General features: G+C 47.4%; 1 protein-coding gene across 2 annotated transcripts in view; it reads right to left on the bottom strand.

The window, feature by feature from the left end:
- Positions 1-4,813: 4,813 nt before the first annotated feature.
- URM1 (ubiquitin related modifier 1) overlaps positions 4,814-26,905 on the bottom strand; it is a 34,933-nt gene continuing 12,841 nt past the window's right edge. Inside the window, exons 3-5 of one of the 2 annotated variants that reach the window (XM_061603779.1) lie at positions 11,539-11,620; positions 7,629-7,677; positions 4,825-5,895 (exon numbers count right to left, since the gene is read on the bottom strand). In XM_061603779.1, coding sequence (XP_061459763.1) covers positions 5,827-5,895; positions 7,629-7,677; positions 11,539-11,620 — 200 coding nt within the window. In that variant the 3' untranslated portion in view covers positions 4,825-5,826. Of the gene's footprint in view, positions 5,896-7,628; positions 7,678-11,538; positions 11,621-26,905 lie in introns of both variants that reach the window. The other variant, XM_061603778.1, reaches the window with a different exon arrangement.

The raw sequence follows: 26,905 nt of genomic DNA, 5'->3' as shown, positions 1-26,905 counted from the left end.
TATCAATTTAAAATTGCCATTGCACAGCACAGACACTGGTTTCTTGATTTTTTTTTTCTTGTAGAAAATATGCAGGCTGCAAATTCTGTGCCATTAACTCTACCCCACCTTCCTGTTAGGCAATACAATGGTTGCTTGTTTCTATATTGGATGCATCTATACAGTGCTTTATAAAAACATAATAAAGTCAGACTTAATAACTGTAACAACCCTGCAGTCCATCATTTGTAAATTTGTCCCAGAGTTATGAGCATGACAAAAGGCTGAAGTCTCTGTGAGGGGCTTACTTGGGAGGGGGGCTATTTATTTACTTAGTACCACCCATGTGCACAGCACTTTACGAAGACATTATTTCACTTTAAACAGTCATGGCTTCCCCCAAAGAATCTTGGGAAGTGTCATTTGTGAGGAGACTGTTATTCCCCTCACAGAGCTCCAGTGGCCAAAGGGGTTTAACAGTCAGCCCCTCTTCCCAGGGAATTCTGGGAATTGGAGCTCTGTGAGGGGAATACCAGTCTCCAAACAACTCTCAGCACCCATCACAAACTACACTTCCCAGGATTCTAAACAACTGTTTAAAGTGGAATAAACATCTGGTGTGCATGCGGCCTTAGTTTCAGCAGGCGACGTGGAGCATGGGGCTGTGGCAAAAGCTTCATGAGGAAAAATATGCTTTGAGGGGGTCTTTGAGGCGGCATCAGGAAGCTACACACGAGGCAGTTCATGGCACGAGGGAGGAGAGAGGCCAGCATCAAAACCACACTGCTTGGTCTGGAAGCTCATACCCCCAAATTCCAGTTATTTAAGGTAAGATTACTCAGTGGCTAGAGAAAGGCACTGTTAAGACATTGCCCTGGGCCAAGACCAGGCGTTAAAACTGGTTCTGGGATTGAATTTGGGCTGTCGTTTTCTTTGCAGGATACTCCCTCCCTGTTAGTCTAGAAGAGGGTGGAGAGAGTTCTTGCAGCCCTCCAGGGGCCGCAGGCCAGCAGTGGATGGACACACCATGCTCTCATACACATGCTCATTCACTCACATGCATGTGCACATGCGCACAGAGGTACACTCAGTTGGTCTATGCAGAGCAACTGAGGAGGGGGTTATTGGCCCTACGGACATGGTAGAACCAACTAAGGCTCGCTGTGATGAGTTTGCTAGGAACTTCCAGGATAAAATCTTTTGCATCCGCCAGTACTTGGACTCCAATGTTACAGCAGTTGAATCATATGAGGTCTCCAGAACACAGCCTTGTCCTGATTTTTTGGATGAGTTTCAGTTGGTGCAGCTCGAGGATGTTGACAAGGTGCTTGGACAGGTGCGTGCAACCACTTCTGTGTTGGATCCTTGCCCCTCTTGGCTAATAAAAGCTAGCAGGGATGGAACTGCCGGTTGGGCCAGGGAAGTGGTTAACGCCTCATTGCGAGAGGGAGTGGTCCCTAACTGCCTGAAAGAGGCGGTAGTGAGACCACTTCTGAAGAAATCTTCCCTGGACCCAGAAATTGTCAACAATTACAGGCCGGTAGCAAATGTTCCATTTCTGGGCAAGGTCCTAGAACGAGTGGTTGCGGACCAGCTCCAGACACTCTTGGATGAAACTGATTATCTGGATCCATTTCAATCGGGTTTCAGGCCTGGTTTTGGCACGGAGACAGCCTTGGTCGCCCTGTATGATGATCTTTGTCGGGAGAGAGACAGGGGGAGTGTAACTCTGTTGATTCTCCTTGATCTCTCAGCGGCTTTTGATACCATCGACCATGGTATCCTTCTGGGGAGGCTCACTGAGTTGGGAGTTGGAGGTACTGCTTGGCAGTGGTTTTGCTCCTACTTGGCGGATCGTCTCCAGAAGGTAGTGCTTGGGGAGCATTGCTCGACACCCTGGACTCTGCGGTATGGAGTTCCGCAGGGGTCAGTTCTGTCCCCCATGCTCTTTAACATCTACATGAAGCCGCTGGGTGCGGTCATCAGGAGTTTTGGAGTGCGTTGCCATCGGTATGCTGATGACACGCAGCTCTACTTCTCCTTTTCATCTTTTTCAGGTGAGGCTGTCAATGTGCTGAACCAGTGCCTGGCTGCGACAATGGACTGGATGAGAGCTAACAAACTGAGGCTCAATCCAGACAAGACTGAGATGCTGTTAGTGGGTGATTCTTCTGACCAGATGGTGGATGCTCAACCTGTCCTGGATGGGGTTGCACTCCCCCTGAAGGAACAGGTTCGTAGCTTGGGAGTACTTTTAGAATCATCCCTGTCACTTGAGGCTCAAGTAGCCTCGGTGGCACGGAATGCTTTCTACCAACTTCGGTTGGTGGCCCAGCTACGCCCCTATCTGGACAGGGACAACCTTGCTTCAGTTGTCCACGCTCTGGTAACCTCTAGACTGGATTACTGCAATGCTCTACGTGGGGCTGCCTTTGAAGACGGTTCGGAAACTGCAGCTCGTGCAAAACGCAGCGGCCAGATTGTTAACACGGACCAGGCGGTCCGAACATATAACACCGGTTCTGGTCCGCTTGCATTGGCTGCCTATATGTTTCCGGGCTCGATTCAAGGTGCTGGTTTTAACCTATAAAGCCTTACACGGCTTGGGACCACGATACTTGATGGAACGCCTCTTCCGATATGAACCTACCTGTACACTGCGCTTAACATCAAAGGCCCTTCTCCGGGTGCCTACTCAGAGGGAAGCCCGGAGGATGGTAACAAGAAAAAGGGCCTTCTCAGTGGTGGCCCCCGAATTATGGAACAATCTCCCTGATGAGATACGCCTGGTGCCAACAGTGTTGTCTTTTCGGCGCCAGGTTAAGACCTACCTCTTCTCCCAGGCATTTTAGCATTCTAGTATTTTAGCACTGTAGCATTTTAACATTTCAGTATTTTAGTTTAGTATAGGTCTTTTGGAAATTCAATGAACTATGTTTAAATTGCTTAATGTGTGGTTTTAAATTGTATGTTGATATTTTGATGTTGTGAACCGCCCAGAGAGCTTCGGCTATGGGGCAGTATAAAAAATTTAATAAATAATAATAATAAATATTGCTCCTCCCTGCTCATAAAATGATCAGCTTGAAGCTGGGGAGGGGCTGGCTTGCATCCCCATCAGGGCACTGGGCTGGTCAGGGAGATGGCCCAATTCATACCTTATGGAAAATCATGACATAGCAAAACAGTTTGCTTTGCTCCTCTCTGCTAGCACTGGTAGGCGGGGAGGGGAAATAAGCCATGACCCCTGGCTTAGCGTTACATCCGCACTGGGAATTGTGCTTTGTTTCACTCCAAAAACAAAACACGATCTGTAGCCAAGGTTTGTTCTTGAGTTGCTGTTCAAGGTTTGTTTGAACGTAACTAATAACGACCCCCAGTTCAGACATAACATTAAATTGTGGTTTCTGCTGCCCATTCGCTAATGCGGAGGAATAACGTGAGTGGAAAAACACAGTCATGGCAAACCATTAACTGTGGCACATTCCTACAGGCATACCCCGCTTAACGTCGCTTCACTTAACGTCGCCTCGCTATAACATACATGCTCCATATGCCTGTATTTCTCCAGAAACGCAGCGCAGCAGCAGAGGCTTCAGCACATGGGGGTGGAAATAAGATGCAATCGCGCCACCGCAAATCAGCTGGGAGGCGTGATCGCGATCAGCTGGGAGGCCCGGCAGCGCAGCAGCAGAGGCTTTAGCGTGGGCTTTGAGGCTCCGCGTGAAGGAGAGGTAAAAAAAAGTTTTAAAAGGTAGTGCTTCACTTTAAGGACATTTTCGGTTTACGTACTCGCTCTGGTCCCATTGAGTACGTTAATGCGAGGTATTCCTGTATTTCATTTATTGCCAGCATGCTAGGTGATGTTTTGACAGTAAAAATGCCCAAATAGCTCAATCCAGCGCTCTTCGGGTGTTTTTGACTACAACTCTTATCATCCCCAACTACTGACTAGCAATGTGCCAGAATTCCACCCAATTTGGATTTGGTACCAAATTTTCCATTAATTCGCTTGTTCCCAATGGTTGCAGATCAGATTTTTATGTAGCAATTTTCGGCAGCTATTTTTGAAAAGTTTTTTTTTTAAAAAATCTGCCTCTAAAATATCTATTTTAGCATGTTAGTTTATTGATATTTCCTTTTAAAAGGGATGTAGACATTTTTCCGAGTGAAACAAATCCATAGCTAGTAGATTAAAGAGTGAACTCAAATTGATGCCAACCTGTTGGATCAACAGAACACTTTCAAACTGACACCGGCCAATGGATCCCATCCCTGCCACTAACCACAGCTGATAGGAGCTGTAGTCCTAAGATTTGGAGGGTACCACATTGGAAAGTCTGCCTCAATCCATGTAAGATGAACAAGACAAGGAAGGTGGGACCTGTACCACAACTCTTTCCCAAATAAACCATCCACACCAACAGTATGTTGAAACCTACACCAGCCATTTTCATGTTATTTTACTGGAGATGAAGACTGTTAGTTCTTCAGAGGTCACATTTTCTCAGGTCATGGCCAACCAGAGTCATGGCACAGCTTGGACCTTCTTCAAAGTTCTATCCATGTTGTTTGAATTGCTGAAAAAGCAAGCAGCTTTTCTGTTTGGAATGGAAAAGTGGCTTGCCTCTTTAGCAGTGACAGAAAGTTCAGAAGAAACCTCTGGCTCTCTCAAGTGTCTTCCCTTCTGTTTTCAGCATGATAGGAAGGACCATCTGAGAGCACACTGTAGATCAGAGGGGATCCCCAGCCGAGAATTAAAATAGCCATATTGACCTGCACAATGCAAATCACAACATGTTACAGGCTCTGTTACCAGTTCCTCCTATAGCTCTTGGTCACTGTCAGAACCATTTTTTTACCATTTTTATTGTTTATTATCACAACCATCCAGCAGAGCGGATCAGTACAAATCCTATTTTAGACATGTGGAACAGAAATTAACATAGGGAGCAACTTGCTCAAGGCCACCCAGAGAAGTCCATGGCTGAGGCAGAACCTGAATCCAGAACTCCCAGCTTCAAATGAAGCATTCTGTTCCCTGGATGCAATTCCCCCCAATCCACTGTAACTGGTTCTGCAAAATACTTTGCAACAGAACAGCTCAGATCAGACAACTGAAAAAGGAAAATTCATCTCTCTCTCACGCACACAGCAGAAGTACAGAATCAAGCAGCGCCTCTAGAAGTTTTTTATTGGTTTTTTAAAGCAGGCAAGAGGGTTCTCACAAAATTCAAAGTCGCAACTTTCCCCCCAAAGAGTTCAATTCAGCCTGATAATCGAAATCCATGCCTGATAAATCAAGTGCAGATCGGCTGATGCCACCGAGGCAGACAACCGCGGTCTCTCCCCCCCTCGCCCCCACCAGCCCAGTGACTGTAAACAGCTGCAACCTGGTCCAAAGCTTGGATCAGGGGGAGAGGTATATCCCCTCTTAGATCGCAGTCCTTTCCCCGCTGCCAGGGGGAAGGCAACAAACGAGTGCGACAGTCGCAGCCAGATCAGCCCAGCCCTCCTCTTGAGCTCAGCTGCAGTCATTCCACGTGCAAAGCAGCTCATTTTCAGCCATTTGTTCAACGGCATGCGCCTCCCAGAGTAAAGAAGAGAACTACCAAATGCAGAAATTATTTCAATCCCCGTCCTGGACAAAAGAGGCGAAAGCCAAACCAGAGGGTGGGAGGAGCAGAGCATCCAAAGGGCAGCCTTCGTTAAGAAAAGGAGCTAATAAGAAACCAGATCTGATTTGACACATCATGGGTGATGGCAGAGAGGAATGTCATTTCTGGGCCAAGAATTCACACCCCATCTCCCCCCCCCATCAACATTCTTTTTTGTTTCCCCAGCAGTCTAACCACCATGTAAGGTGGAGATGAAAACCACATTATCTTGCTCTTGGAGTTGATAGTCCAGCTCCCCCTGAAGGCAGAAAAAGAAAGCAAAATAAACATCATTTCAGTATCATTTGCTCTGTATTACAGGTGGGGACCTGTGGCCTTTCAGATGTGGTTGGACTCCAGCCCCGGCAGCCTACCTGGTGGGAGCTGGAATCTGGCAACATCTGGAGGGCTACAGGCCCCAATCTCAGTTCTTCAGCTGCCGCTCCTTATGTAGCCAAATCAGACTATCAAGCCCAACATCCTGCTTTGCACGGTTGCCCAGGCAGATGCTTCCTCCAGGAAGCCCACAAAATATTTTATTTATATCTGATCTCTATGCAAAACAAAACACTAAAAAAGAAACATCTCACTATGACTCCAAAACTTCAACAGCAGCCAGCAAGAGGCAGAAATTCAGGCAAAACAGGTTTTACCTGCTTGTTGTTGAGATACTGGGCTGGGTATTTGTTTAAACCAGGGGTGGGGAATCTGTGGTCCTCCAGATGTTAGTGGTCTCTAGCTCTCATCATCTCTGTTCGTTGGCTATGTTGATTGGAGACTAGCAACACCTAGAGCAGCCTTTCCTAACCTTTGGGTCCTCAAATGTTGCTGGACTGCAACTCCTATCAGTCCCATCCTGCATGGTCAATGGTCAGGAGTTGTTGTTGAGATACTGGGCTGGGTATTTGTTTAAACCAGGGGTGGGGAATCTGTGGTCCTCCAGATGTTAGTGGTCTCTAGCTCTCATCATCTCTGTTCGTTGGCTATGTTGATTGGAGACTAGCAACACCTAGAGCAGCCTTTCCTAACCTTTGGGTCCTCAAATGTTGCTGGACTGCAACTCCTATCAGTCCCATCCTGCATGGTCAATGGTCAGGAGTTATGGGAACTGTAGTCCAGCAAGATCTGGGGACCCAAAGATTGAGAAAGGCTGATCTAGAGGACCATAGGTGACCTGTCCCTAGTTAAACAAATACCCAGCCCCAACATCTCAACTAAAAGCTTGTCAGTACAGAGACCATGGCAAAGAGCAGGTGGACCCATTCAGATAGATAGTGGAACCCACTTTCTTACCCAAAGCCCCCCCCCAGAATCCAGACTTTAGCATTTACCATTCTTCTCCAACCTGGTGCCCTCTAGTCATTTTGGACTACATCTGTCTTTAATGTTTTAATTGTTGTAAACCGCACAGAGAGCTTTGGCTGTGGGGCAGTATACAAATGTAATAAATAAATAAATAAATAAACTCCCAACAGCCCCAGCCAGGACATGAGGGTACCAGGCTGAAGAAGGTGGGTATTTGTTTATAATATTACTTCAGAGCACGTAAATCAAAACAAATCTCTAAGTGGTATACATTAAACAACATAAATGTTCGATAGTACACAGATAAAAATTAGCAAAATTTTCCATCTTTCTCCACTATCCGCGTCTGTGTTGGAATTGCTTTTAAAGTTGTTTTTAAAGCTTTTTTTTAAAAAAAATGATGTTTTTAAAGATGTTTTGTTTTAATATATTTTAATGTCTGTTTTTAAGGTGTTTTATAGTGCTTTTAGTGTTTTTGTTTGCTGCCCTGGGCTCCTACTGGGAAGAAAGGCTGGATATAAATGTAATAATAATATTAATAATAATAATAACAACCACCACCCAGCATCCAGCTGGCTTTGTACCATTTCTTCCCTCCCTGATGCTCAGAGGGAGACAGTCCCTCAAACTATGATCAGCAAGAGAATTTCAAATAACAAGACACAAAATGGCATAAGCTGTACAAACCATCAACTCCCAGTCTGCATCATTGATCAGCACCAAGATTCCTGGTCGCCTGCAACAAAACGAACAAGTTGCTAACAGAACAGGGAAGAAGGTTCCGAGTGCACAGAATCGTAACGACAGAGGGGGCCTTATAGGCTAAGACCAACCCCTGCTTCACGCAGGAGAGCCAGAGCCAGGCCATCCCAGACAACGATCCACCCTCTTCTTGAGAACGACTAGTAAGGGAGAACCCAACCAACTCTCTAGGACATTAGTTATGTTGTTGAACTACTTTATTTATTTATTTATTTGTTTGCTTATTTATTGAATTTATTAGTCGCCCATCTGGCTGGTTATCACGCCACTCTGGGCGACGTACAAAATAAAACATCCAAATACATTAAAACATTTAAAATCCCAAACCAGAATAATAAAACCTAACCCACCCCAAAAGCCTGCCTGAAGAGCCAGGTTTTTAAGGCCCGGCGGAAGCCCATCATAGAGGGGGCATGACGGAGGTCATCTGGTAGGGAGTTACACAGGGTGGCCACAATTGAAAAAACCCTCTCCCTAGTCCTCACCAGTTTGGCTGTTTTAACTGGTGGGATGGGGAGAAGGTCTTTTGAGGCTGATCTTGTTGGGCGGCATTGCTGATGATGCTGGAGGCACTCCTTCAGATAGACTGGGCCGAAACCGTGTAGGGATTTAAAGGTCAAAACCAACACCTTGAATTGGGCCTGGGAAGCAACTGGTAACCAGTGCAACTCCTTCAGCACTGGAGTGATGTGATCTCGCCGGCGGTTGCTTTTAATCAGGTGCGCCGCCGCATTCTGTACCAGTTGCAACTTCCGGACTGTTTTCAAGGGTAGCCCCACGTAGAGCGCATTACAGTAGTCTAGGCGAGAGGAGACCAGGGCATGTACTACTAAGAAGCTTCTCCTAATGTCCAACCAGATCTATCCTCCTGTAACTTAAACCAGGAGTTCCCAAATTGTGGTCTATGGATCCCCAGTGGTATGCAAGCTTCATTTCGGGTGGTCCACAGCAGGTCTATCAAAAGCAGTGGGCCCAAGCAGCTGTGAACAGCAGGCACTGCAACTGCTCCATCGGAAGGTGAGTAGGACAGACTAGAAGTGATGGAGGGCACTTGAAAGGAGTGGAGCTAATGGGAGGCTAGAATTAAGAAGTTTAATCTTGCTTCAAAATACACAGCATCTAGCACAGTGCATGACAATTGCTATAACAGGCAGAAAATCATTAAGTGGTCCTCAAATACCCTCAGCAAATTTCAAGTGGTTGGTGGGGGGAAAAGTTTGGAAACCACTAACTTAAGCCCATTAGATCTAGTCTTTACCCTCTTCTGTACAACACCACCTCTGGTGCTGGAAGAATGCCATCATGTCCCTCCTAAGTCTTCTCCTTTCCTTGTAGGACTTGTTTTCTATACTGCTTGGGTATGCTGGTCCTACTCAGAGAGGACCCACTGAAATTAATGACCATGATTAACTTAGGTTTATTCATTTCACTGGGCCTACTCTGAGTAGGACTTAAGTTGAATACAACCCTATCCTTGCTGCAGTCTTCTGAACACCTGAAAGGATGAGTGTCTACATCCTTCTGAAAGTGTGCAGTCCAGAATGGGACACAGCCAGATGTGGCGTGACCCAGTGAGGGCTAAGGTGGATCTATAACTGCTTGGGGCTTGGGGGCGACGGCTCTATCAGTGCAGCCTAAGATCACACTCACCTTTTTAGCAGCTGCATCATGTTGCAGATACATGCTCGCCTTTTGACTGATTGCAATTACTTATTATTTAAAAACAAATGTTTGTCCTGTGTTTCTGCAGAATGACTTCAAGATGGCTAACAGCCGTCAATTAAAATAATAGCAAGTAATTCAAGATCCTTTTCACATGTATCCCTGCCAAGCGTCTCCCATCATTTAACCCTGATTTTGCTCTCATTGTGGCAGTTGCTCCTTGGCTTCATGCATTCCTCCTCTTCCCAGATATAATGGAAATAATTTTGCTCGATGAGGAACTCCAAATTTCAGAGGGACGCCTGCCAATTCTTGGGGGCAGAGGCAAGGAAGAATGACTGCTGACTGAATGTCTCTGGCTTCTGCCAAAATGCAAGCAGTTTTGAGCAGAATTTGAAACTTGATGCAGAAAATGGCAACGGAAAAATTGGGAACTCCTTAATTTTTAAAGTTTCCGGATCTCAGGTCCTAAGCCACTCACTGTGGGGGTGATCTTTAGCTGGCCCTTTATACCCAGGAGACACGAGCGGGGATTTGAACTCACAGACTCTGGACTCCCAGACAGGCTCTCCTCCCCACTGTGCTGTACCTGCTATACTCTGTGCTAAATATATATAATTTTCCAAATTCAACAAATGACTCAACAAATGACTTATTTATACCCCCTTTTTCTGACAAGATTGGCTCCCAAAGCAGCTTACAACCACTAAATTCCAGCACAAAAGACAGAATCTAACACCCACAACCTTAATCTTTTTTTTCCTAAGTGCTTTACAAATTTCCTCACAGAAAAGGTGCTCCAGCCCATTGATCATTTTGGTGGTCTTCTGCTAGCTCTACAGCAGCCTTTTTGAGATGGGGTGACCAGAACAGCACTTTCCATTCCCCTGCAATATAATCCCTCCTATTCTCACATACTATTTTGGCAAAATACTTGGCAAACAAAGTAAGCCAAGATCTACAAAATGTGTTTTGGATTTTAAAAATAAATGGAAGAAAGTGCAAAACGGATGAGCAGTGCCCTTTTGGAAGTTAAGGCACTGAAAGCTTAGGAGGAAGAGAGAATGCAGATCTCAGAAGCAGAGAGGCATATCTCTCCCAAGGTGGCTGTGGGCCACCATCAGCTTCTCAGTACAATATAGCTCAATCCCGTAATTGAAATCTGTGCCCTGCAAATTGAGCATGAGGACAGGTCGACGAGGCTAAAGCAAGCAATTGCAGCCACTCTGCTAATGGCTGCAAACCGCCAGGATCAACTCCCAAGCCTTGGATGAGAGGCAGAGGGATTCCCCCTCTTTTGATTGCTGTCGGAGACCTGCGGTTGCCGCTGCTGCTGCCAGGGGACCTGGCGCATGCTTCAGCTCATCACAGAACAGTGACGAATGTTAAACATGCACCAACCCCCACCTCGCCGCAGAGGAGGGCTCTGTACTCCTGGAGGGTGAAAAGGGAAGGAGAATTTCCAAGAAGGCTCTGCGAGTCAGCACTTCTCAGAGGAGAAGCCACTTTCGTCACAGGCAGGCAAGCAGTGTGTGCGTTAGCAAGGCAAACGCTGAAGACATAAGAGAGCCACATTCCACCAAAGCGGGGGGTGAGGGTGGCTGACGGAGGTTCATAAAATTATATAAAAGGTGGAGAGAGAGAAAGAGAGATCATACTCGAACTTGTGGGGGGCAGGAGGGCTACCCAGAGAAATTCCATGGCAACACATTTAGGGCAGACAATGTACACACGATGCAGAAGGGACTTCTAGAACTCATTGCCACAGGATTTGGTAGCAATGGCCATTGGTTTAGATGGCTTTATGAAGGGAGTTAAGGCTGCAATGCTACATCTCAAGGCCACAAGAGGCAGTGGTGGCACCAACTGGAATGGCTTTAAAAGGATTAGACAAGTTCATGGAGGAGAAGGCTATCAATGGCTGCTAGCCACTGTCGGAGGCAGTATGCTTCTGAATACCAGTTGCTGGAAGCCATGGGGGTGGGGCGAGTGCACTTTTGCTCGGGTCCTGTTTGTGAGCGTCCCACTAGGGCATCTGGTTGGCCACTGTGAGAACAGGATGCTGGACTTGGTGGGCCACTGGCCCAATTCCACAGGCTCTTCTTGTGTTTGGCTGTCGCTTTAACAGAGATATCCAAAACAGAACAATATTGGGGCAATCACGGTTACTCACACAGAGTCGCCTTGCACAAACAGTTCTGGCCTCTCTTTCAACAGGTTCTCTTTAATCCACACCAGCAAGTTTCGAATGTCCCCTGCAAAAAAGTGGGGGGGGGAGGCAAGGGAAAGGAGAGGCTTCAGTGGGATTGTGTTTTAGCAGCAGCGCCCAAATAACATTTCCTGCTCACAGGAGACAGCACCACTGATACTCTGGCCTACCCAGATAAAGGCTTCAACCATGGAGCGTGAGTGTAGGTATATTGTCATTCTACCGGTGAACAGAAGCCACTCCATGCAAAATTGCCCCAAATGAGCAGGTTGTTACTATCTCGTTGCTCGTCTTCTTAACTGTTGGCACTGGCACCTCCACCATCTTGGATCTCACCTTACAACATCCCCACATACACATCCCTAGCCTGGGTGGGAGTAGAAATTGCAGCAGTGGGGAGGGAAGAGGCGGGTGTGGAAAGGGTAAAGCATCTATTGTCCCAACCGCTATTTCTCCTCTAAAAGGAGGAAAAAACAGTGACTGGGATTTCCAAACATGAGCTGTCACTGGGACACACTGTTCTGGCCCTATGGTTTTGGACTGCATACAGGCATACCCCGCTTAACGTCGCTTCACTTAACGCCACCTCGCTATAACGTACATGCTTCATACTCCGCCATACCCCGCTTAACGTACGCGTGCTTCGCAATTATGGACACTTAATAGCATGACGCCGCTGCCTTCTAGTGGCGATTGCGGTGCAGTACATGCATAGATAATTGCTTCACTTTAAGTACATTTTCACTTTACATACACGCTCCGGTCCCATTGCGTATGTTAAAGCCGGGTATGCCTGTATAGGGATGATGTCCATTCACCTTCCATCCTGCGCATGATGAATAATGTGGGATCTAACAGGTGGGTGGCTTTTGATTCAGGCTTGTGGGATCTACTTTGTTTGTTTTAATTAGAACCCCGAGGTCCACCCTGAAGCACAAAACAATGGCTTAGGCAGTTGAGCATACACTCAGCATTAAGGAATGGGGTGCCTCCAAGTACATGTTCAGCCCAGGAATTTGTGACCAGTATCAGAACCAAGATCATAAGTCCTTCCACACAAAAGTCCGCCTCCTGGCCCCGCTCCCCCAAGCATTCTTTTTCAGCAGCATTCTAACTGGTGGGAGCTCTTGGTTTGTTGATATTGTTATTGTTTGTAATCTTGCTTTATTCAATGTCAATATAAACATAGCTACAGACTTATATCCAAGAAAAAAAGGCAAAAAAGAGATAAATGCATACACAAATCAAAAAAGGGGCTGGAAAAACGCACTAGCATGGAAAACAGAGAAAAGGGATAAGGAAAGAAAACACAACAATTATTTGCAATTGATGTACCGAGGGGATGAGCGACAGAATGTTGCCACAATTAACGCAATTCTTTCTTTTTGTTACTGTACAGGTTCTTACAAGGGGTATGACTACCAACTTGGATGGCTTTAAAAGCGGATTAGACAAAGTCATGGAGGATAAGGCTAATCAATGGCTACTAGCCACCATGGCACTACTGGCCCTCCATGGTTAGAGGCAGTGTGCTTCTGAATACCAGTTGCTGGAAACCGCAGTGCTCTTGCGCTCGGGTCCTGCTTTTGGGTTTCCCATTGAGGCATCTGCCTGGCTACTGTGAGAACAGGATGCTGGACTAGATGGGCCCCCTTTGGCCTGATCCAGCAGGCTCTTATGCTCTTATGTATATAGTCCAAGACTCCATCTACAGTTTCCAATCTTATTTAAGGAATATCAAGGTTTCCAAATCCTGGCATACCTGGCTGGAAGAGTTTGGATATTATTAACACTATTTATATTCAAAATAAAGCTTTGCCAGACACTTCAGAAAATTTCTTTTTCAGTTTGTCCCCTGCTCAGCCACATTTGGCATGTGATTTCCCCCCATAATTAGGAAAAACCACACCTGTCTGCACCAGGACTCTTTGCTAATTTCCTCCAGATAGTTCCAGTTTCTGGCTATAAGCATTTGTACTGCATGTAACAAGCGTTGAATGAGACTTTTGTCTTGACAGTCCTCACTCTGCCCATCACAGCCCCCTAACAGTAGTAAGTATTGTGAGACAACTGGGAGTCAGAGACCTTTGCTGATCTGCTGCAAATCACCCAAGGATCTACCAGTGGATCCCAATCGACCACGGATCTCAAGCAAGCAAACCCTTCTAAGCCTACAGTACTTCAGTTGCTCAAACTACTTTGCCTATCTTGTCTTTCATCTTTGGAAAAGCCAGCAACATCCCTTTGTCTTTACCGTATGCCTTATCAAAAGCTGTCCTTTTATCTTTCTCTTTGGGAGAGTGACGGGAAAGATGTGCATTGTGTGTTGAGGGAATTGTGGGGGGGAGAGAAAGAGAGAAGAAATGGGTGGCAGGTTGTTTTTCTTTTCATAGATCAATTCAACAGAGCAGCCCAAAACAATTTCTTTTAGATGGCGATAACATCAGTTCATTTCCTACTGAAAAAGGTAAGACGTTAACAGAAGAAGAGAGAAAAATAATTTGTTAAAAGGATTTTAAGAAGGTGACAAGCTGCCAAAATGGAATGTCTTGGGGCCTTCGTATTTACACAACCTTTGTTTTTAAAGTCATGCAGCCAGATTCTATAACGGTATTTTTATAATTGCTATGTTTAAAACAAATGGGATCTGCAACAAGATGTTGCAGCATAGGGTGCTCTCTGTTCAGGACCCCAGATGCTTCATTCCATCCACCCCGATTTTCTGTCCCCACGCCCCCCCCCAAAAAATTCAGACTACACACCATCCATTGAAAGCACACACCACAAAAGAAACCTGGGAATTGTAGTTTACCTCTCACAGAGCTACAATTTCCAGCACCCTTGAGAAACAAAAGATCCCAGGATTCTTGGGGGTGGGTGGATATGTGCTTTAAATGGATGGTGTGTACGCAGCCTCACTCAGCATACTCAGTTCTTGTTTGGGGAAAAGCAGGGCAGGGTTGTCCCCCTATATATCTGTTGCACTTTTGCAAACCTTGGGGCTCTCCCAAGCCTGCTAATACAAACCCTCTTGGGTGGAGGTGGTGCCATTTTGGCTAAATAACGATTCACACTCAGAGAATGAGTTTGCCACTAGTATGCAGGCTCATTCTTTCCAACAGCAAATTCAGGTGGTATCAGTCTGAAAGCAAAACAGGGCCATCCATCATGAAGGAGATGTCTTCAATGTACTCAGGGGGCACCCTAAGAAATGCAGAAGTAGGAAAATTAAAGTAAAATGAAATTTGAAAACACACACACACCCCTTAGGTGAACATGTGAGCTCGCAGAATGCTGTTGGCTGTTTAGCAGAGGGAGGTGAGGGAATATAAAGAAACCAGAAGTCAGGCAGACTGTGACCCTCTCTGAGCACATCTTGCCCAGCATCCTGTTCTCATAGTGACATCAGGCAATGCTGCTCTTTGAAGCCCCGACAGTTGGGACTTCAAAGCGCAACGCAGGGCTGGTTGAAAGCACTGCGCAAGCAGTCCTGCACTGCTCCTTAAACCTTTGGTTTCCAGAGGCTCAAAGAGCAGCACTGGAAGGGAGAAACGGTTTCCATTAAATTCCTAATTGTTCTTTTGAAACCCCACCTGGGCGTGGCTTCCCCAAAATGATGGGGCAGAGGGAGAGGGCTGACGGGTCAAGTTCCCCTTTGCCTTTGAGCAAATAATAACGCTCAACCACAACCGCCAGCTCCAAGGACATCAAGACCCTTGCAGCTGTGCTCATGGCCAGCCTGGCTCCGACTTTGGCTGCCCACTGGGGAGACACCGACACGCAACCAAACTTTCAGGCACTGTTTTGGTACTTGATGGATCCATCTCGTTTTGGAGGTAGAACTTGAGAGGGTGGTGACGGCAGGTGAGACACTTCAGGCATAAAAACACAGAAGATGTGGCACCTCAAAATGGAAGGGGAAAAAGACACTCGAAGGAAGATGTACACCAAGCTGGTCACTAAGGAGCTGGCTGCGTCTACGCTTCAGCCACCACTCGGACCCCCCTCCCTGTGGGGTACTGTTGTCTCTTTGACACTACCCTCCCTTCCCCCCCACCCCCAAGAATGAGATCATTTATCATACTGACCACGGCCAAGCGCCAATTTGCTGAGGTCACTAACTCTGGCCAAGCGCCACCCCGCCTACATTCTCAGCCACTGGCCCATAGTCATGACAAAGCGCTCCCCCCCCCAGCCTGCTTCGCGAAGCCTCTTCCTTTATTCCCCTTTGCATCGATGGGAAGAGCATTTGTAACCCCTCCTTTGACTGATAGATGACTTATTCTTCAAATGCCAGGGGGGGGCAGGGAGGAGAGGAAGCCAAGGAGGCCTCCCCCCAACCCACCACTCTGCAAGCCAAGCAACTTGCCCACACAGCTGAATGCAGAGCGGTGAGAGAAGACAGGTTTAGCCAGGAGCATCACCAAAAGGGTCACTCTCAGGATAATCCAGGTCTCCTTCACATTTTGACTCCACCCTCACCCACCCTCCAAAACCCACAGATGGTTGGTAGACAGCTGCTGAGGGGGGCAGAAAGACATAGGAAGCTGGTCAGACCAGTGGTGCAGTTCGGTAATTTTAGATTCTGGACTTAAAATGGTCTCACAGGGAGCCACCTTTTTAGAAGGCAATGTGTATTTAAAATGTGGGAAGCAGCGTCTGCTGCATTTGGGGTTTCTGCTGAGGGGGGCTCTGGATTTCTGCCCCAGAGTCAGAGGAACCGAGGACACTGGCTTACAATGAACCAGACCTATTGGTCCACCTAATTCAATATTGTGAGGATTGAACCTGGGATCATGCAAAGAAGATGCTCTACTGCTGAGTTACAGCCCTTTCCTCTAGTGGCACCACTGGGCCAACCAATTTGTATGCCGAGCCCAACACTGTCTGCTCTGACCGGCAGCAGCCCTCCAGAGTCTCAGGCAGAGGGGCGCTTCCCATCATCTGCTGTCTGATCCTTTTACAGCTGGAGATGCCTGAGATTCAACCTGGGAATCTGGAGAATTGAGGTGGGGGGGAACTAAGAGGCAGAGGGTAGCCCCCAGCCGGGATCTCCCATTCGATCCTCCCTGAAATGAATGGGAATTCAAGAGCAGGAAGAAGGTAGAATCCAGAGACTCTGAGCACACTGTATGCTGCCTGTATTCACCATGGCTTCTGCCACCACCCGCAACTGGCGTTTGGCATCTGTCACACTCATAGAAACAATATATGTAAGTTATGGTAATTAGACCAGTCCTCCGAGACATGATGCGCTCCATATCTGCCTCTCTTTCTTTTCCCAACCCCACCAAAGCCCTCAAGCGCAGGTGCAAAGGTCACCCAAAGGACTCGCTCAAAGGCAAAGGTTTTGCGGCCATCCAGCACAGCCACCTTCTTCAGCCCCCACCCAATACCACCAGATCCAGATAATAAATTCAGTGGTGTGCTTCGGCGGTTGGCCTGTTTGATTTTAAGTGGAGGATTGGAACCCAAATCATAAACTCGCCTTGGTCAGGGGCGGCTCTCCCAGACTCCATTCCCTGTTCTTTAAAATGGGAACAGGGCCTACTTCAAAGGGCAAGGATAAACAGCAACACATGATGCCAGTCAAAAGAATTTTTAATAACCCAAGGCTAATACCCTTTGCACTTTAAGATGTCAATCCCTTGGGACAACTCCCTTGTAGACTGCAAGGTACCATGCCCACTGAGTGTGCAATAACATCAACAAGGATGTGGATTTCTAAGAAACTGACACCAGCTGCAGATTTTGATATCCTGAAAGGTCCAGGTTTTGTTCCCACCCCATCCCCAAGTTTCTAGTCCTTAAGGCTAAAATATTTGTGAAAGTATATAGGTATGTAGGAAAGGCCTGGTTAGGGAGGAAGAACAGATAGTTCTCAGGAGGTGGGTAGGAGCAGAACATCTGGGAGACAGGAGTGGGGATCAGTCCTTTGCTTTTTGCATATGACTAGCAGAAGCATCATTATGCAGGAATTTTCATGGAATCATAGAATAGTAGGGTTGGAAGGGGCCTATAAGGCCATCAAGTCCAACCCCCTGCTCAATGCAGAAATCCAAATCAAAGCATTCCCGACAGATGGCTGTCCAGCTGCCTCTTGAATGCCTCCAGTGTCGGAGAGCCCACTACCTCTCTAGGTAATTGGTTCCATGTTTTGCCCAAACAGGTCACAGAATTCAGCTTTACTTCCCATGAGATTTCCCGCCCCCCTTACAGCCTTGTGAGGTAGGTTAGACTGAGAGATAGTGACCCAGTGAGCTTCATGGCCAAGTGGGAATTTGAACCCGATTTGTCCCAGTCCTAGTCCAACACTCAGTGTAAACCTCTTAAAGGTTGTGGATGATTAAGTGATATAGGAATCCTGTTAAATAAATAAAAAAATACTCTAAACCAGCTTCCCCCAACCTGGGCCCTCCAGATGTTTTGGACTACGATTCCCATCAGCCTTGGACAGCAAAACGGTTAGCCACTCCTCCAAGGGCCAGATGGCAGGAGTGAGCACAGCCAATGTATCCTGTCAGCTCTTTAGACAGGATCTCTAAAAAGCACGCGGAGCACCTTTCTCTCTATCTGATCTGGTGGTGGATGCAGGCTCTAGAATATTTTAAATAGGACTGTCACTCGATTAAAGAAATCTTAATGGATCAATCATATGAGTTTTAAAAATAAATCATGTAATTAAGCCTGCATACAATCTATCATTAAATCTGCATAAAGAAAAACAGAACAATGGGTTTCAAAGTGGAAAAAATAATCTCTCTTTGGTTTTAGTCACAGCAGACACCATGTCAGAAGAGGCATTGCTTTCTGGATACATGAGAGAGGAGGAGGAATGCCTCTTCTCAGACAGAAACTGCTGTGCAGATTTGTAAGTACTTACTTAAGTCTAAAAAAATCTCTTTAAAAAAATGCTGTCTAGTTGGAAGGCCCTTTTTTAAACTGATCAAAATATTTTAGTTGATTAATCTAATATTTTGGTTGATTAATCTAAATTAGCTACATATTAGAGCCCCCATTTTAAAAGGATTTCTATTTTTGAATTATGACGTGCTTATATTGAACTACATTCATTGCTTTATTGAACAGTTTGGTCTTTAGTTTACTAATAAGTCACTGTGTTGTTTTTTTATATCAGTGGTTCTCAAACATTTTTCTCCTCATGGACCACTTGAAAATTAGAGAGGGTCTTGGTGGATCACTTCATGACTTATCTGCCTGTTATAGCAATTGTAATGAGCTATGCTAGATGCTGTATGACTTCCAATTGTATTTGGATTGCTTTTTTGATTTCTTATATAATATTACAATTTGCATTCCATAAAATTCAAATTATAATACAGTCAAATACAATATAGGAAATAAAAGAAACAATAAAATACAACGAAAATCAATATGGACATTTAATGCGATGGACGTGCCGTCTCCCGTCTTCAACCACAAATCCACAGACATGCCGTGGACCACCTGAATGAAGCTTGCAGACCACTGGTGGTCCGTGGACCACAGTTTGCGATCCCCTGTTTTAACGATTCGTGCAAAATTTATTTATGGGTTACTTCCTACCGCTTCGTTTATGGCCGTGAGCCCACTTTGAACTCAGATCAAATCTAAGATCCCAACAGGTCTGGGCAAATTGGGGGGAGGCGGGGAGAGAAACGTTTTCTGGAGCGGTTTTCGGATGCTCTCCTCCAGTTGGCTGTTCTGTCCGGCCCCAGCTCTGCGACAGCCCACATGTGGCCATCGCTTCAGGTCCTCCCCACCACAGCAAGAAACACAAGATACCATTACCCCAAACTGCTCTAGCCTGAAGCTGCTACTCCCCACCACAGTGTCAACAAACCTCTCAGCTTCACTTGAAAAGGGAACGGAGTGGGGTGGGATGCGGCCAGTGAGAGGATTGGCAAGGGAGATTTACAAGTGAAAGGAGTTCAGAATGGAGCAGTTTGTGGGATAAAGAGCCTGCAGAAGGAGCTTTACAGATGTGTAGGGGGGCTGGGGGCGGCTCATTGTTTAATTAAGCAGAAAGTGGCTCTTTTGAAAAGCAATTTTGCACAGGAGCTCCCAGCTCAGCAAACAGGACCTGCGAGGGAGGGCAGGGGAGGAGAGAAAGGAACAGCTGGCACCATGAACCATGTGAACCAAAGGAACACTGAACAGTTTAAAGGGTTTGCAGACCGCCTGCAACACCCGCCCCCCCCTACACAAATGCCATCTTCTCCTCCCTCCGTCCATCCACACCACCAATACACCCTGCGACTACCTTTAGGACAGCGGTGTCACGGGTGCAAACAGTAGGAAGCTGGGGATGGAGAGGTTATCCCGAAATATTGGGTTTCAGGCTCAAAAAAGGGGCCAAGACAGAGCCTTTGCCCTCCAGGAGTCACTTTCCACATCACCAGCTAGCAACACACACACAGCACCCTCCAGGGATGGCACCAAAGGTCGGCATGGTTGGGCACCTGCCGAGGGTTCAACCCCCCCCAGCAGAGGCCCCTCCTCTTCCCCAATGCAACCTGCTTGCCCACTGGCCCTTGTGGGGGGGGGAGAAGCTGCCACCGCTCCCTGCTTATTCCCTGGCAGGTGTTAGCAATGATGGGGCAGAGGAGCGGCAGCAGCTGGCAACAATGGCAGCAACGGAGAGGAGGGGAAGACATGGAAGAAGGGAGGGTCCGTGGGGGACAGAGCTTGGAAAAGTTACTTTTTTGAACTACAACTCCCATCAGCCCCAGCCAGCATGGTGCTGGCTGGGGCTGATGGGAGATGTAGTTTAAAAAAGTAACTTTTCCAAGCTCTGGGGACATCTTGTCCAAAAGCCCGCCAAAAACCTGGAGCCGGCCCTGGGTGTCCCCTCCCTGACCCTTCCTCATCCCCTTCCCACAGCTTGGCCAAGGACCCCCAGGGATCCGCGACGGAGCGCCTCGGAAATCATGCCGCCGCCGCCACTGCCACCCTGCTTTCCTCTCCCCCCCCTTTCTACTCCAGCATGCGGCTGGGAGGGGGAGCGGCCCAGACAATCTGTCTCTGGCCATCGTCTTACTTGTGCTGGAGGGAGGCAGAGAGAAGCTCGATTTGAGTAGTTGACGCACCTCAAATGGGCCCCTGAGTTTAACTATTGCCCTCCAAATAGCCTTGCAAGGAAAGGCCAAGCGAGTCAGTTTGGTTACTACCAGAGCAAAAGGGGTGCGTGTGTGTGTGTTTGGGGGGGGGAGAAGAATCTGGCAACAGGAAAATGCTTTGCTAAGCCAAGGTAGCCCATTCCACTTGTGGGTTCCCATAAGATCATCCCGGCGAGGTCATCAGCATGAAGTCCCACCATCCTCTTTTCCACAGTGGCCAGCAAAATGCTCCAAAGAGAAGCCCAGGACCTTGCCAGCCCTACTATTAGGCACAGTGAGGCAACCACCTCAGGCAGCCGATGCTGGGGGAAACAACATACAAATGTGTGCGTGCCCGCCTACCCATGCACCCACACATATATCACAGAGCCACACAAAATAAACTGAAAGTTGATTTTCTAAATATTCCTACTGTTTCTTGTTAACACAAATAAATCATAGCTAGGGAGGCTGGACCCACCCCTTTAAAATCTAAAGCTAGAGCAGCCCCCCCACTCCACAGGACTCTCCTGAATTCCACCCCTCCCTTGCCTTGCAGCTCCACTTAGCTAACAACCGCTGCTGGGGCCCGTCTGCCATGAATTTCCACGGTTCCTTTTCAAAGCTGTCTAAGCCAATGGCTACACCAACTCATATTGCAGCAGCGAATCCCAAAAGTTAATTCTGGGTTAAGTGCTTCCTTTTGTCAGTCCCGGGTCTCCTGCCGGTAAATCTCACGGGGTGACCAATCCCAAGCTCCAGCACCTGTGGCCCTCCGGATGTTGCTGAACTCCAGTTCCCATCAGCCCCAGCCAGCAGGTCAAAGGTTATGGGCACTGGAGTCCAGCAATCTCTGGAGGGCCACAGGTTTTCCCACCCTTGTCCGAGCATCATGAGCGGGGGAGAAAACAATATCTCTCTAACCACTTTCTGCACATAACGCTTCACTTTACAAAACTCTTATTCCTTGACGGGCGTGAGGGAAGAGACGGAGGAAGAGGGGAAAGATGAGCCCATTTCAGACCCCAAGGGCACACCTGGCAAATGGTCCTTCACTCCTGGCTTGTAGCTGGAATGGTTGCGCCGCCCTCACAGAGTAGCACCCGCATATCGACAGGTGCAGTCCAGTGTTCCATCTAGCAAACCCGGGGCAATCCCACCCTTCACAGGGCAACTAGTGCAGAAGGGAAAACGTTGGTTTATTTTGAAAAATGCTTTTACCCCATGCCTTTTAGGAGGGCATTTTCAAGGCAGCTTACACAGTACAGGGGTGAAGCATGTGCTTTGCATGATCCCTGAAATCTTCAGGCAGAGCTGGGAATGGCTACTACCAGAAACTGTGGACAACTGCTGCCAGTTACTGTAGGCCACTTAATAATAATAATAATAATAATAATAATAATAATAATAATAATAATAAATTTTATTTGTTAGTCGCATATCTGTCCGAATCAACGGACACTCTACTAGCCTGGTGCCCCTGAGACGTTTTGGACTCCCGTCTCCCATTGACCCCGGCTACCATGTATACTACTCTGTGTAAAGTACATTTATACTACTCTGTATAAAGCAGCTTCCTATCCGCTCCTTTCAAACATATCAATAACAATAAAATAATCATTCCAAAACATTGAACAGAAGAACAACAAAGCAATTAGAAGAGCCTTCAGAGAGCCAGTGTGGTGTAGTGGTTAAGGTGCTGGACTACGACCTGGGAGACCAGGGTTCGAATCCCCACACAGCCATGAAGCTCACTGGGTGACGTTGGGCCAGTCCTGCCTCTCAGCCTCAGAGGAAAGCAATGGTAAACCGCCTCTGAATACCGCTTACCATGAAAATCCTATTCATGGGGTTGCTGTAAGTCGGGATCGACTTGAAGGCAGTGCATCATCATCATCATCATCATCAGAGTAAAACTACAACACCTGCTGTTCCCAGAAGGCATCGCTACATGGAACCAGGCACAGAGCTCTGGGGAGTAGCTACTGAGATGGCTCAGTTTATCAGTCCCTGGTTATCACCTGCCTAACTTCAGCAGGTGGTGGTGGTTGTTGTTACGTGCCTTCAAGTCGATTTCGACTTATGGCGACCCTATGAATCAGTGACCTCCAGTAGCATCTGTTATAAACCACCCTGTTCAGATCTTGTAAGTTCAGCTCTGTGGTTTCCTTTATGGAATCAATCCATCTCTTGTTTGGCCTTCCTCTTTTTCTACTCCCTTCTGTTTTTCCCAGCATTATTGTCTTTTCTAGTGAATCATGTCTTCTCATGATGTGCCCGAAGTATGATAACCTCAATTTCATCACTTTAGCCTCTAGTGAGGCCCTCACCAATGATCCCCAAGTAAGCAAGGAGGCAGGCAGTTCTTCAGACACCAAAGCAAGCTGCATGCATGATACAGGACAGATGTTAAAATCTGTGTTTTTGATCTGAGCCCAGAAGCACACAGGAAGCCTGTGAAATTATTACAAAGCCAGTGATGAGATCTGTCCTCCAAAGCATGAATACAGTTGGATACAGAGTGTCCTTTTCCCACCCAGAGTTACCTGCACTTGGAATAGGACATCCCTGCTCTCTTGCAACTTTGACATCTGTTCCCTTTGGCCCCTATATGCTCTCCAGTCAGAAAGGAAAGCCGTGGGCACTACACTGATGTTCCCCAGGGGCTTATCAACGTTTATTGGTCTGTGACCATAATCCACTCATCTAATTGCATAGATGTTACAGTTGCAGCAGCAAAGCAAGGCCAGGCACAGGTCAAAACAGATGTCACTAGGAGAGCAAAGCCAGTCTTAGAAGCTGCTCTCCATCAAGAGCTCACCACTGAAGGGGTTAAAATTATTCCTGGATTGTTTACACACAGAGAGAGAGAGAGAGAGAGAGAGAGAGAGAGAGAGAGAGAGGAGAAAATGATGCTTCTCTTGAGTGCAGACAAATGCTACACTGTATGGCTACAGGAGAAGGAGGCAGTCGCTCCAACATCTCTGGTAGCTGTGGTTATACAATGCCCCGCTTCACTACGGAGGCACGTTCTTGGTGCTTGCATCCAGAAGGACGCCAATAAATAAAACTCTCATCTTTCCTGAGCGAAGGCTTCCAATATATGCACCACTGTCTGCAGGGCCGGCATCAGAGGTAGGCTGTTGGGCCCCTGTGAAAACCAACACCCTTGCAGGGGGGCCACTGTCACTCCCCCCTTCCAGTCTCTTGCCTCTGCTGCTCCTCCTTGCTCCGCTGTCACCGCCACGTCACCTGCCCCTTCCAAGCACATAAGGAGGGACAAGACTGAGGAGACAGAGCAGGAGCCTCCACTTGCCTCGTGCTTTCTGCCTCTGGGCAGAATGTGCGGATTTGGTCTCAAGAGAAAAGGCAGGCGGATGGGCACCGGGAAACATCCTATGGAAGTTTACTCAGAAATAAGCCCCACGACATTTAGGTAGGGCTCCCAGATTAAGTGTGTGTAGGGCTGCGGCCGTAGTCAACTGAAGGTTCTATTCAATGCAGCATTACGTGCAAGGTCTTCTCCTTGCACAGTGGTATGTTCTCCCCCTCTCCTCCCACCGCATGCCCCCTAAATCTGTTCTGGGGTTTCCACCAACTCTCCAGAGCAGATTTGGGGATGGTGTGCAGTGTGCACCAGCAAAGGAGGGGGTAAATCCCACTGCACTAGCACTAAGCCTTGCACTAGGCTAACTGTTAGTTGAATATCACTGTTTGTTAGGCGGGGGGGGGACCTCTGGTCTGTGACCCTAACTAGGCCCAGCAGAGGTCCTAATTTGGCCTGCCAGGCTGCTTTCCCCAAGCCACGCCCACCTGCCCTAACATCATATCTGACAGCAGGGGCAGGTAAAGACATGGTTCCCTACCTCTCCCTTAGTTGGTACACCAGGTGACTCCCCTAATTAAGAAAGCTTTTCACAGGGCGGGACTTGGCAGGACCTCTGTCCAAGACCTTGTAAAACTGGTGCCAGTTGGAATCAGCAATTCTGAGCTGGATGGACCAGTAGCCTGACTCAGGATGAGGCAGCTACGCATAGAATCATAGAATAGTAGAGTTGGAAGGGGCCTATAAGGCCATCAAGTCCAACCCCCCTGCTCAATGCAGGAATCCAAATCAAAGCATTCCCGACAGATGCCTGTCCAGCTGCCTCTTGAATGTCTCCAGCGTCAGAGAGCCCACTACCTCTCTAGGTAATTGGTTCCATTGTTGTATGACTCTAACAGTTAGGAAGTTTCTCCTGATGTCCAGTCGAAATCTGGCTTCCTGCAACTTGAGGCATATCCGTAAGAGCTTTCTATCAAAGCTGCCTTTGGGGATTGGGAGTTATCTGGGTCAGAGACACATTTTCTTACTTTAGATTTTAACCTAATTTTGATAAAATTCTAAAACGAAAACAAGGAATTTTATGTTTGCTTTAAGAGCATACGAAGAATCCCACTGGATCAGTCCAAAAGCCTGTCTTGTCCAATATTCTGCTTTCTGTTGGCCAGCCAGAGAAAGCCCACAAGAACATGAACGCCATAGCCATTTCCCACGGCTGATCTCCAGCAACTGGAACTGAGAAATATATCCGCTCTGAGCCTGGAGGCAATACGTAGCGATCATGACTAGCTGCCTGATCCTCCACGAATTTGTAGGAATCCCTTTTAAAGTAGTCCCAAGTTGGCAGCCACCCCCACATCTTACGGTGGCACACCCTAACCATGTGCTGTGCAATGAAGCACTTCCTTTGGTCTTCAGGCTCCCACCAGTCAGCTCCATTGCTCAACCTCAGGCTTTTAACATCTAAATGTTTTACTTCCAAGACAGAGGTGAGTGACCAGCTACGTTCTCACTCGTACTCAAAAGCACATAACCTGGGAAAGGCAAAGAACGCGCCTGGCCGCAAATGGTAAACACAGAGGCAGATTGCTTCTGCTCTCCGCTGGTCAGGGGCGTCACTAGGGCGGTGCAGCAGGTGCGGGCCGCACCGGGTGACACCACCAGATGGGGGTGACACCCAGAGCTGCCCCCCCTAGGCACCGCCTAGGCACTAACGAGTGTCTTTGCATGTCGCGCCGGCTGCCTTCCTCGGCTGTTAGAAGGTGGAAGCGGCGGCAGACAACGAGGCGGCGGTGCACTCCCGGGCCCTGTCGTTCGGCCGTGTGCTCCTAGAGGCTGTGCGGGCGCTCTGCCGCATGCGCAATCACTCACAGTCTGAGAGAGAAGGCGCTGCAGGCCGCACCGGGTGACACCAACCCTAGTGACGCCACTGCTGCTGGTTCCAGGATTCAGGATTCCCAGTGCTCAGGAACAAGCAGAAGCTGAAAAGGGGATCTTGGGCCAGCCACCGCCTCTCAGCCCGACCTGCCTTACAGGGCTGTCGTGAGGAATAGAAATGTTATGCTCCATTATCAAGGATTTCTCATTAACGGGTGATTGTTTTTAAGCCATTGCAAAGGGATGGGGAAACAGCGTCATCTCATTTCTCCCACATGCAATTATGTTTCTACACTCCTTCCATCATGGAAGTCAGGGTGATATATGTGGGGGTTCCCCGGCTTCCTCCCATCCAAGTGCTGACCACAGCCAGAACTGCTCAGGTGCAGCAAGGCTGCTTATATCTCATGTCTTCAGCCTGTTCTCTGGGACCAGTATAGGGACACCCACCCACCCTACCACCTAGGACTGCAGAAAGAATGCCAGACCTGGCCAGCTGGCTCAGACGAAGCTCTGCCTGTTTCCAACAGCAGCCAGCTAGATACCTCACTAGCGACTCACAAACAGGGCATCAAGGAAATAGCATCAAAAATGTGGAGTCTGTGAAAGAATGGTTGGAAAAACTCAGCAAATTTGCTGCAATGGCTAAATTGACTCACTATGTTGGATTTAAAGGGAGGAGATGGGGACAGAGGCATGACAGCTTTGTGATAAGGTGGAAAAAATTCATTGACTAAAAAAATTAAGGGTGGTGCCAGGACGAAATGATCAATTTAAAATGTTTTCAATAGAAGCACAAAGTTTAGAACATTACTAAGTATTGTCTTAATATATTACAGTGGTATTTATTGGGTGGTATTTATAACCAGTAAGTCTCTAACTGGAGATGTACCTCCTTGTTTATATTATGTGGGATGACTAAGTTGTGGAGATGATGATGATGATGATGATAATAATAATAATAGTAATAATATGGCATCCTCTGTTGTCAGTGCACAGCAGCTGGCTGTTTGGAGGCATTCTGCTGCTGTAT

This window comes from Rhineura floridana, chromosome 20 (assembly GCF_030035675.1).
Source record: "Rhineura floridana isolate rRhiFlo1 chromosome 20, rRhiFlo1.hap2, whole genome shotgun sequence".
Taxonomy (NCBI): domain Eukaryota; kingdom Metazoa; phylum Chordata; class Lepidosauria; order Squamata; family Rhineuridae; genus Rhineura; species Rhineura floridana.
Note: the sequence above shows the minus strand (reverse complement) of the source record. Positions and strands in the feature narration are given on the sequence as shown.